This window comes from Lepisma saccharinum, chromosome 13 (assembly GCF_977018435.1).
Source record: "Lepisma saccharinum chromosome 13, izLepSacc3.1, whole genome shotgun sequence".
NCBI lineage: Eukaryota > Metazoa > Arthropoda > Insecta > Zygentoma > Lepismatidae > Lepisma > Lepisma saccharinum.
Window position 1 is genome coordinate 61,844,288 of NC_139241.1, and position 13,120 is coordinate 61,857,407.

At 37.3% G+C, this 13,120-nt stretch overlaps 1 protein-coding gene across 1 annotated transcript in view; it reads right to left on the reverse strand.

Moving 5' to 3' along the window:
• Positions 1–283: 283 nt before the first annotated feature.
• The window catches only part of LOC145997352 (E3 ubiquitin-protein ligase UHRF1-like), a 33,742-nt gene continuing 20,905 nt past the window's right edge, over positions 284–13,120 (reverse strand). Inside the window, exons 10-13 of the mRNA XM_083134311.1 lie at positions 12,123–12,282; positions 7,867–8,097; positions 7,010–7,108; positions 284–2,329 (exon numbers count right to left, since the gene is read on the reverse strand). Coding sequence (XP_082990437.1) covers positions 2,183–2,329; positions 7,010–7,108; positions 7,867–8,097; positions 12,123–12,282 — 637 coding nt within the window. The 3' untranslated portion in view covers positions 284–2,182. The remainder of the gene's footprint in view (positions 2,330–7,009; positions 7,109–7,866; positions 8,098–12,122; positions 12,283–13,120) is intronic.

The window sequence follows — 13,120 nt, forward strand, 5'->3', positions numbered from 1 at the left end:
AACGACTGAGGGTTTAATGTGCTGACCCCACGAAACCCCATTACCAGTTAAGATCTCCACACCTCTAGGTAGGATTGTGGAAGGGAGACTGGCATTCGGGAGATAAGGCCAAGGCCCTTCAAGGGCTGTTGAGCATGTTTGTTGTTATTAAAACACGCCAAAAAAAATTCCAAATGGAGGTAATCAAAAACACACACACACATTTATGTTAAAAATTGTGAAAATAAAAATTCAAAATAAATATCCAAAGTAACATTTTTATAACGTAAGAAACAATGGAAAATATACAGTTGAAATTCATGGAATGTTAATATATGTTCGTACATGAAAACTTAACTCCTACACCTACTCAATAAAAAAAATTCAATCTAAATTTTATGCAGGTCTTTGTCGCACATAAGACAAAATGGAATTGTTCCAATTTAACCATTGGCAAAGACAAATATTACTGAACCCTCATGGTGAAAATTGTTCAAGTTTATGTTTAAATATAAAACTAGTTTTAAAATACTGATAAAATCTAATGTACGTATAAAATACAAGCGTATAAAAATTGACAAAAATATTGGAAGTGTAAAAATCTTACAAAACTAATTTATTTTTAAGATTAGTCTAGTAAACAATGGATTAAAGCATTTCGTTTCATATGTTTCAACTGGTAACATATTGAAGATTCATCCTTAGGGCTGTTTATGAGCCAATACTGATGTATCATTGGCACTTCTGTGGAATCTGAATATCCAGGAAATTATGCATATTTTTCACTATTCATGCAAAAACAGTGTGGAGAGAAGTGTATTTTATGATTAAATGGTTATTTCATGTGAAGTTATGACTATTTTTAAGCAAAATTCTGGTATATTGATACATTAAAATTCCAATATAAAAAAGATAACTATTAAAATTTATAAATATTCCGAACTACTTGCAATTGTTACAATTTTCAGCATTGGCATTGGTAAAAGTATCAGCATAGGTATTTGGTTCAAAATTGTTACCAGCTTAGCTCTATTTATAATTATTTGCGTATTGTCCTGATATACCACCCATTTAAAAATTTGTTTATGAAATAATTCTGCTATGATAAATGAAACTAACATGTAACAAGGTCTAAAATTGTAAATTAATCTTAAAAATACATTTTGCATCATAAGATGACTACTGTACATAAAAAAACAACACTTTTTTCTTTTTAATGCCACTCTTCCGATTTTAACCTAATTGCTTGCATTATGATGTATTTGATTTTAATTTTGTTGATACAAAGCATGATTTTTACAGAACAATGAATACCACCTCGCATTGATATCTGACTGCATTTTTAGGATCCTTGTAAAAACACTTATGCAGAAAAGCATCATAATGTGATGTCTTGTGACCAGCAAAGCTAAAAAAAATTGCATGGAAAATGTAAACACAGCTCGGAGAAATTGTGCCTTTATGAGTGCATATATCTATATATATGTACAGGCTGCTAATATCTTGTACTGGCCTTAATGAATATTATATATCTATGACAAAGGTTATTATTGTTGACTTCCAGCTGATTTGCATGACTTTGCAGTGCCACAAAATTGTTGTGAATAAAGAACATTTCATTTTTGAGGGGATTTGAAAGAGAAAAATGAAAATAAGTGTTGAGTAGTTGTTGCGAGGGTAATTGAATCTTAAAAATACAGTGGAATAGATACACTAAAATCAATGCACGCATGTTGCTAGTTCCAATTGTTTTGGACGTGCATTCTGCATATCATCACAAATATATAATGTGCTTTTCTGGGATATGTGGTTAAGAAACCATAAAATGCAGGAATATGATGTTTTTCTTAGAGATCAATATTACTGAGGCTTTCCTGCATACAGTACACTGAATTAACTGTTAAGACTAAAATAACACTGAGAAAGAGAAGCATTACAATGACTATTAAAATCTGAACACAGTTGTAAAAAGACACGTCAATTTTTGAATGCTACGCAGAATGATTGAAGAATGTCTTTACAATGAAACAATCTCTTAATTGTAAACCGATTGTTGAGCAAATAACTCTCCCATAATGTTGTTGTCTCATCCCCATTTCATTCATCTTATGGCAGTACAATGAATCCTAGAGGAAAAACCAGCAGGAAAATAAATAACAGAATTGGTGGGTCATCTAGATCTTCGGCACTGATTCCTATTGTGCTAGCGTCCAGCATCGTAGCCTGGGAAGAGCTGTTTCAGAATGTCTCCCAGAACAGAATTCACTTCCATCTTGTAATCCTTCCCAAGCTCCATGCGACAGTACGGACAGTTGTAGATCTCTGCTGCAAACGACCTCTTCAGACACTTCTGTAGAGAAAATATTACATGAATTAATTAATGCAAAATTTAACAAGTTATTTAAGAGATTTCCAAGAACCAATTGTGTATTAATACTAAAACAGGGTTGCTACAATTTTTTGATTATGAAATTCCCTGACATTTCCAGGTTTTCCAGTCCAGAAATGAAATTTTTCCAGACATGTTTATCATCATAATTTCTGCTTTTGTACTTTGTGTTTTTCAATTAAATATATAATACGTTAATTATTATGAATATTCACTTCCACAACTTTTTTTTTTAGCAAATTTAATTCACACATGAAAATTCGAAGAGTAAAATGTAAAATAACAATTGGCGTCAAATGTATTGGGTGCTACAATATCGGGCATTTAGCCTTCAGGCTAAGGTAACAGACGTACATTATTTCACCAGAACAGATCTCCACAAAAAAACCATATACAATTACTTATTTTCTGCCGGATTTATAGTGTCGTAGAAAATGCTGTTTTTTGATTACATTTAAAAGTACACAGCATCTGGAGAAATTTTTGTTGCATATAGGAATTCTATAGGAAATGCCAAAAAGATTAAGATCTATAAAATAATAGAGGATAACCTCATCTTCACCAACCTTCTGATAATTATGATGATATTGTCAATGTACTTTAGTTATCAATCAGATATCTGGACTGCAAGTTTTACTTTGATACTCTTTAAGATATCTAGTATTATAAAAGTGAAAATTTATTACAGAAATTCAAAGGAACCAAAGGACTGAGAATTATAAGAACGAAAGAAACAAGTTTCTAATCTGAATCTTTTTTGTGAGTGAAACCACAAGAAGCGAATTCAGAAGTGGACGTGAACTGCTTGTTCATTTTGCAACTTTTTCTCTTGCAGACTCCAAAATGCACGTAAATTCCAGACAATCTGCAAAATTCCCTGACATTTCCCTGTTTTCCAGATGCGTAGCAAACCTGTAAAACTACACTGTACAGTAACGAACACTTATATGTTGTAACAATCTCATTAACTTTCAATGGCATCGTTACAACCCAGAAGTGTCCATGGCTGTGACACCTCTCTCCCCTGTCTATTGATTGTTGTTATTTTCATTACTTGACAATCACTTACATACAAAATGCAGTCTAGAAGTAAAATGAGGCAGGCCAATTTTTACCAAAATTCACAAATCTCAAAAAAATTGTGATTGCAGTTTTGTAATTTGAAGCTTACTAGAAGTGCCATGTATGGGCTGCTGCATGCACATGGTTAGAGAGCTCTTGCCTTTGTTGCAAGTGGTCTCAGGTTCAATTCCCAGTGGAAGCTCCCAAAATTTTGTCGTTGACCCAGTATCGTGAGGACAATTGGGGAGCTACTTAAATAGAAGTAGTGAGCTCTAGTCTCGAAAGCCAAACAACAGGAACAATGAGACTCGATGCGCTGACCATATGCCATCCAAGAAAAAAGCAACTCTGGCAGGCCCTGGCCCTTAAGAGGGTTGTTGCACCACGGAGTTAGCTATAAGGGAGAATTCACACCGAAGAGACAAGATGCACGCGGTAAGCGACACTGGTTTCTTTGCTCAGTTTGCATGATGGTACCGATACTCGTATAATTGCATTAATCAGTTTATTAGTCACCCGAAAATAACGTAACAAGAGACATTGTTACATGTAAATTTCGTTGTAAAATTTGTGGAAACTTGGGAGAGGCATGTTGTGCACGAGAAAACTGAAAAATAATATGCACTGACCTCAAACTGAATACGCTAGACTTTTCAGCCTGAATAACGCGAATACCTAAACACTAGAGAAATGGTTCTCAACCTTCGTGAAACCATGTCACGGTATTTTTTTTTTAAGTCAATGCCCTTAGCCGAAGAATTTTCCTCGTAAATCTTTACAGTATTGAAGATTTTATGCACGAATTAAATTAACATGTGCCTATGAAATTAAATATTTATAAATACATTCTAGCATAATCATAAGAGTAATAATAGTTTGATTACGTGTGTAGGATTGTTGACAAATATAAAAATATGGAAGACAAAGTGGTAACGTCGTCTCCTTGTAATTAAGTGATCCCGGGTTCGATAACCGGGCAGATCCAGTTCTGATTAGTCTATTTGTGCATAAAATGGACTTAAAAAACGAAAACTCACAACTCAAATATGATATTGGGATTATGATAGTCGTCAACCAGTTTCTGCAGAACCTTTCGCTGCTCAGTATAGTTGATACGAGGGCATGGTATCAGGTCGCAGCCCGGTGGTTGAAAAACAATGTACTAGAGTACTTTACCATGTTGACAAATATATTTTGGACTAAAGTGCCTCCATAAGCTGACTTTTTCAAATAAAAGCAGTCAGGTAAATGGCCAAAACACGGCCTCTTTTCACGATGTTGAAGGCAAATTACAGCCGATAGATAACTGCATCAAAAAACTTGATAAAGCGAAATGAACGTTGTGTTTAAATCTTAAAACATTGTACATATCGATACTTTATTATATCAATAAATTAGAGGATCAAACATAATGCCGGTTGGGCTCTCTTCCAGAGTCTAAATACAGCTCGTTTCAATGAAGCATTCGCTGTGCATGCGCAAACAACAAACTGAAGCAACATGTGCATCTTGCCGTATCTCTTCGGTTCGAAAGGTTGCATTGATTACTGAGTGTTGGCTTCCAAGCGACACGTGTTTTGTGTTGCATGTCGCATGTTTCTTCGGCGTGAATTCTCCCTAAATGCCAGTTTGCGTGCGTGAGAAGGGGACAGCGGGGAGCATGTACTTCCCTAATGGTGTCGTGGCAATGCTGTTTCCTTGGAGGAACAGTGCTTAACGTTCAGATTAACCTATATGAGCATAAAGTGAGTTTAACCCAAATGTTGACCCTGTATGAAAGGGAGAAACAATAGTGATATGCAAGTTGAGTATTTTAGCATGAATGTTATTGGACACCATCCATTGCCTAGTGATTTTACATCACAAACTGTTGTATTGTGGCTTCGAGCAGCCGTGATTGAGGCCATTTCTTGCATGCATACGGAATTCAAACAGGTGGGCAGGAAATACTAACACAGATAGTAACGATTTAAAACAAATGTGCAGTTGGTGCAGATGTAACGAACACTATGTGGTGGATATTTCCTTGCAAACAACAAATACAACTGGCCTCAAACATGGTGGTTATGCGCATCCTGATGTCACATGAAACCCACCTATACTTATTCTAACACTACGTTTGAATTGTCCAGTTTGCTTAGCCTGATTAAAGAACATTTGGAATTTCGCAAAGATCTGACATCCCTTGTTACCCTCAATTCTGGCGTATACCAGATTTAAGTCAGCTCAACATAAACAAAGGCTTACCTCCTTCAATGTAGGAAAACCAAATACACGAAAAAAAAATGAAGGAAGGAAAAATATAAGAAGGCCAATGGTGCATCTCCCCCAAAATCATGTCATGCATCCTCTCCAAAAAATCATATCATTCGTGCCCTCAAACCATATCCTAATCAACACAAAGTATTTAATTATCACACCATGTCTACCGAAAGTAATTTTTTCTTAGCTTTACTGAACACGCCCCTCCTCCCTAAACAGGGAGCCCATCACTCAAGACCATTCCTAAAATCGTTGACCATATCGAGAATGCCGCTTGTCTTGTAATGCAGCTATAGTATAAAAACTTCACACTCACCTCATTGAAGCGCCAAACATGCATCCTCCCAACAACCATTGCGAGGGAAGCGAGCAAGAAAATTTTTACATCCATTTCTTTGCAGGCTTACAAGAATATTAATTTAATAGGATGTCAATACTTTCTTAGTCTTTTCCAGCTTCTCCTTTGGCACGTTCGGGGTCGAAAACATGTGGATACCATATCGCTAAATACAGTCTCCAAAATTTAATGTTCGAACTCTCTCTCCACTACAGAAATCCATTGACAATCTAAGGTTTAACACTTTATCAAGAGCTTTCTCTCTCCCCCTTTAAATTTTAGACTTACTGTTGATATTGAGGAGTGGATATTGCCTCCTCCAAAAAATTAATTCTCAGTCTCTACACCAGAATTTCCGCAACAGTCCAAGACAATAGCAATACACAAGAATTGGATATCCCCTCAATTTAATACTCAATCCCCCTCTAATTAAAATACCCGCCATAATCTAAAACCTAGAGTTGGATACAGTCCCCCTCAAAATTTAATTCAGAATCTCCCTCAGAACCGACATGTCGATTAAGGTCTAATAATTAAAAGTTGACTATTCCCCCCCCCCCAACTTTGATAATACCCTTAAACACTTTCTTTTCTTCATTTAATGGGTTAAATATGGTGCATTTAAGGTGTAAAATCTTTACATATATTTTCGAAAAATATATAAATGTTGAATTTTATGTTATTTGAAGGTAAAAAAAAATCCCCCCTAAAAATCTCGATGGCGCAACCTGCACCATAATCCCCCTCTGTGGGCATCCCTGAGAATAGGCATTTTATGCACAATAAAAATGCATTTTCGGACTGGGAACACTATGAAATGATATCTATGTTCTTCTTAAAGGTTTGCATACCCACTTTTTATAGATGCAAAATAATTTTGCAACTATGAAATGGAACTTAAAAACATTAAAGCCCATGTGTTACTTCAAAGGAATAAAAAAGGCAAATAGGCAAAAATCTGCACCCTACACATGACCTACCTTGCAGCTGTTGTGGTGGCAGGCAGGCGTGATGGGTTCGCTAACCAGCTCCTGGCAGCAAATGCACTCAAAGCTCTCAGTCACCTTTGCAAGGAATTTCTGTAACGAAAAAAAAAAACACACCTGGTATGTTAAAAAACAATGTGTCAGAGTTTACCTTGGCCACATAATTGGCAAAAATTGAGACCACAAAAGTGTCACATGACATTTTGAAGTACCCATGAGATACCTGGTCTCCTGCAAAGTATTGGCCAATATTGGTGATGACATTTGAGCTACTATTTGATAGATCTGATAAATCTAACTGTACACCCAAGGCTTTTTCAGTTTCCGAAACTGATAATTGACATGGACGAATAAGCAGATGGACACGACCTGCACTTAAGAGCACTTTTTACAATTTTTCTTAATTGGCCATGGAAATTACACACTCCAATCATAAACACAAAAAATATTGATTTTACTGACCACTTGCCATCTCTGTATATCGGTATTGGCAGATACCATGGCACTGCAGAGGAATTTTGTTATCTCCAGCTGCATATTGTAAAGCAAAATGTTTACAATTAAGCATCTTGTTGGAGAAAATTGTGAACATGTTTTTTCAGTATTTAATCCTGTTCTAAAAATCACTCTAAATTTTAATCAAATTGATTAAAACATTTAACTGGCAACGAAGTTGACTTATCGGACTTTTTCCAAGTTCTCCACATTACTAGGGACCCTGTAAAAGGTACCAAGTAACTAAAAATGGACACTGGTAACTTTTGTGCAATAGCTCCAACACATTTGCTCACTGATCAGATTTTGGTTACAGAAGGCTAATCTGAGACCTCTGCCCCCTCTCCAAAACCCACCTGTTTTCCATCCTTGAGCAGGTTCTTGCATTCTGCCCAGAGCTTGTCATTGGAATCCTTGTTGATAAGATCCAGAAGTTCCTTGTCCAGGTCGTACGGTGGGACCTTCCTCCGCTTTGTGTCTGGAGTTGAGTCGTCAGAGGCCTCCTTCGCTCGCTTCCCCGATGTCTTCTCACCCTTCTCCTCACCTCCTTCTAGCTTTGACATGGCCTCCTCATACCCTTCCGGATACTGCAAGGACATCACAATCTAATGTAGAGTTACTGTTGAATATGACAAACACAGGCACGGAGATTGCTTGATCTGAAATTGTTGGATGCTTCGGCACGTATGGGCATTTTGCATGCTTCTAGTATATGGGGAAAATCCCCTTACCTTAAAGTTAAAAAAGGGGTGCGAGGAGCCCGTTGAGAAATGTTAAAATCGCAAGTTGTAGAGGGACGTCCATAGGACAAACACAACACATTAAAAAAGGGTAAGGATGGTGAAAAACATTTTCAGGAACAGAGGAGAGATATATAGATTTTATTTTCTGAGCAATCACCAAACTTTACACACATTCTTTGAGTTTGTTTTACCTTAACCCTAACTTACCCATGAGGTACAAGAAATGTACTTACCTGAGGAGGAGGTCACTGGCCCACACTTTTTAATATCATTAACATTCAAGAAATCATTTTCTTATTGAATCACTGCTTCCTTTGTTGATTATAAATGTGCAGTTATTTATTAATTATAATAATTATAAAAATTATTGCATTAGTGTCACACATATTTTACTATTCACTAAAACTCGCATATAATAAATTTTCATTCATACTTATTTGTTTATGGAGGTGTAGTTGTTCATTAATTACAATACAGGAAAACCTTGTTAATACGAAGTTCAAGAGACCAAAAAATGTCGACTTCGAGATATCCAAACTTTTCAAGATGGTGTCTGTTTTTCAGGTGTAAATAAAGTAGGGTATAAATTACCCCCACAATGGATTTTTATACTTGGTGGTAGCTCAGAAATTAAGCTTTAAATGTACTATATAATAATATTGTGAGTTTTAAAGAAAGTGTAAAAAATGTTACACAAAATGAGAACATGGAGCTTACGCGGACACAAAGATTCCAAGGAGACGGTAACAATATTTATCCTGCCTAGTTATACAACCGGTTATGCACGGGACACATGTTGTGGCAAAAAAGGCTTTTAAAAAAAATGGTATTTTCTTTCAATTGTGCAAAGTCGTTGCCCTTCTACGAAATTTTTACAATTTTAGTTCATAAGAAACCCGTTTGCATGGAGACCTACGGAAAGGAAAACAATCTCGTTTATTGCAAGAAGCGAAACTTGGAAGAATCTTGACAGTAGTCACACTGGCGCAAGCAAGAGACGGGATATAATCGGACAGAATGAATATTGGATTTTATGTGCGTTCACTAGAACATTGTCCGTTACAGGATTAACTGGTAAGAGAAGATTCTCTTGGGAGAGAACACAACCTTTCCCTGCCCCCCCCCCCCAAAAAAAACATCCGTGCTGTCAATTTCGTTCTGGTTCAGCTGTCTAAACACATTGTAAAAAAAGTCACATTTTCTTTGCTTCAGTTACCTTCATATTGGCCCCCTCCCCCTTTGCAGGCATCCGCCCCAACTCTTCATCAACTTGCATTGTAATCCACCCTGAAAAAGGAAACACTCAACTTGCGATCTGTTTGCACCGAATGTGTATCCTAGGACATATTAAACAGCGCCGCACTCGATAATCACTCTGGTTTGGATCCCACTTTTAAACTGTATATTTAGTCCCGCTTAGCTCATCAACATAAAAAGAACTCAAAACAGGGTAAACACAATGCGACCGGCTGGAAGTTAGAGCAGCAGGTGGCAGAAGGGAAATCCTCAGCATTTTAAAGATAACCCAATTGTCGAAGACTGAACTTTTATCAGCAGTGTGAAAAAGAAAAGTAATCCTTGCATTACGCTTTACCATGCAACAGACTATAATACGGGCAATATTTCCTATCCAGACAGCTGCATTCAAACAAGAAAGAGGGACCTGAATTCTGCAGTTATAGCATTGCCATGCACACCAGTGGCGGATAATGAGCTGTTCTTTTTCTTATCCTGCGGTTTTTGTTCGTTTTGAAGAAGGTATTCAGAACTGGTTGCTTTATTTTACACGCCAAAGGAAAGGAGCCCGTGTGCGCACACGAGCAAGAAAATCATGGCCGAAACAATTAGCAACGGACCCCCCCCCCCCTCCCCGTTTTTGCTGATAGGAAAAAGGGAGAAGTCACTCGGGCAACAGAACACTTTTTTGGCAAATTTTATGACTGGCATTATTGGGAAACGGTAGTTGCAACATACGTAACATCAAAGTCAACTTTTGTGGGGGGAGTCACTTTTCTTTTTCTTATCCTGCGGTTTTTGTTCGTTTTGAAGAAGGTATTCAGAACTGGTTGCTTTATTTTAGACGCCAAAGGAAAGGAGCCCATGTGCGCACACGAGCAAGAAAACACACAAAACAATTAGCAACGGACCCCCAATCCCCCATTTTGCTGATACGAAATATGGAGAAGTCACTTGGGCAACAGAACACTTTTTTGGCAAATTTTATGACTGGCATAGTTGGGAAACGGTAGTTGCAACATACGTAACATCAAAGTCAATTTTTGCGGGAAATCTAGATGACAACGCATTAAGCGGGTTGACCATCTTTAGTTGGTCTATCTGGCTTTGAATATCTGTAACAGTTTCCCTTTTTTTATGAAGTTCTACATAGCACAAAGAACACACGTTTAATGAAAATGGTTACCGGAAGTTGTCGGCTATCAGGCCAAAAGGTGCTTGCTCACGGGAAACTGATGAATCTCGAGCTCAGAGCTAGACAGATGGGTGAGACTTCCAGGTGCCACACGTCTTGTTTTGGAACATTCCTGCAATCTTATCTCAAATTTCTCATCTGGCACTGGTGAATATTTCCAAGGTGGCGCGCATTCAGCGGGGAAAGAGCTTGACCTGCCATGCACATTGACAAAGAATGTCAATGTCCAGCAGACATTTCAGGCTGCTTCCCTGAAGTTGTCAGCAGCTCTTAGGACAAGGGAACATATCACGGTCAAGTTAAAATAACGTCCAAGCTCTCTCCACATTTGATCTTCTCTTGTCGACTTACGCAGGTGTCTACTTCGAATTAAGCGAAACCAGTTTTGCCGAAGGGTCTTGTAAACAAATTCATATTAAAAATTATCCATTCTGAAATACATTATAAATCCTACCTTATCGGCTGGGGAATGGGAAGAACTTCAAATTAAAGGGTACTTCGTATTAACCAATATCGTATTAAGGAGGTTTTCCTGTAATTATCAAAGTTGCCATCATTACCAACCAATTGTACACTCTCACTGGCATGGGTGTATCGAATAACACACATTCAAAGATGGCACCTGATAGGCCCACCTAGTGCATTTTGCCTCCAATTTACATTACATTCATGTTTTTATGAACAAAATACACAAATATTGGGAACACCCTAGGGAACAATGTAAATTATTTTCAATCAAATATTGGGAACACCCTAGGGAACAATGTAAATTATTTTCAATTTTTTATAAAAATTTCCAGTTGGAAAATCGAAAAAATAGGGAGTGGTGGGCCCTACAGCCCTCTCCCCCTCCCTTGGGTAAGCTAGGGTTAACTTCTTGCACCGATAGGCTAACTGGGACTGGACCTACAGTTTATAGTGGGATCTGAACCACTGTGGGTTTCCACCGAAATCAAACCTGAGACCTCTTGATCTGTATTTTGTTTAGCTAATTGCGGCGATGAGTGATGATGGGACACTCGCAAAGAATGCCCATTGCCAGACTGGGATTCAAACCCAAGATCCCTAGTATCATAGCATAGTGTAATAACCATACCCACCACAGAGATTTTCCAGGGACCTCTTAATCACAAGGTGAGAACACTACCACTATATTATCCGAACTACTATGTATGTGCCTTCACTGGGAATCGAAACCGGGACCCCTTGTTTACAAGGTGATGACTGTGCCACCGGGGAGGCCAATTTGAATCTAAGATCTCTTGTTTTGTCGAGTGCTATGTTTACCACTTCACCACAGAGGCTGAATAAAGAAGGAAGCAAAATATACACAAAAAAGTTGTGTACACAGTTTTAGATTTGTTCCCGCACATCAAGTACTTTAGAATTAGTTTAATTTCCACAATCACACATAACTGAAGAAAATCAATCTACCCACCTGAACCATATCCAGCCCCAGTTTCTGAATGCGCTTCTTGCCAGCAGGTGTCCAGGGGGCAGCTGCCGCATCATCTCGTCGCAGCAAGTAGCGCCAGACAATAAACCCAGATTTCCCTTTTTCTGGCCAATATTTCACTACTTTGTAGATTCCATCATACCTATTGCGAAAAAAATAAAAGTAATTTATTGATATTACAAAATACAGCATGTCCAGCATGGTGAAAAATTCATAAACACACTAAAAGTGCTCCAAGGTTAAAGTTTTGTTGCTTCGAAGTGAAAACTTTGCACACAAAGAAAATGGGCATCGTGCATACAACTAAAGTAAACCAGTGTATACCTGGAAAAATGGAGAAATTTAGTTTGTCTTAGTTTTGTGCAACTTTTAGTAGCTACTGAAGTAAGGAATCTGTGTGGAAACTGGGGGACTGTAAAATCAAGTAAAATTTGGTACAAATTGCTTCATTGGGACCAGAATTTTAAAGGCAAGAAATTACATCTACATTAGAATTCTCTTTAAAATATATACATGTGAATTTTTGCATGGTTTGCTTTCGATGTTGTCTACATATCAATGATAGATAAGAAGCTTAGAAACCAATTGAAAGCAAACCATACAAAGAAGGGATGGGCCGATATGAAATTTTGGACAATACTGATTCTCCACAGATATGACAATTCCAAATGGTCCTTGAAGAACCTGAATGGTTCATTGACCTCTTTAATAAATTATTATTTCCAGGTAACTGCAGTGTAAAAGAAGTTGCATATTTAGACACTTACTTATTTTAAAAGTAGGACTTTAGATTATTCATAAAAAATATAACAAAATGGCAGAATTTTTTGCACTAAAATAATCTGTAATTTTACCAATAAACTGATACGTCTATATCTGCGGATACCGATAAAGTATCGATTAATCTGTCCCATCCCTAATAGAAAGGTTCTGTTGAATGCTCTAGAAGGAATTCTAAATATAATGTTTCAGCATCTTCC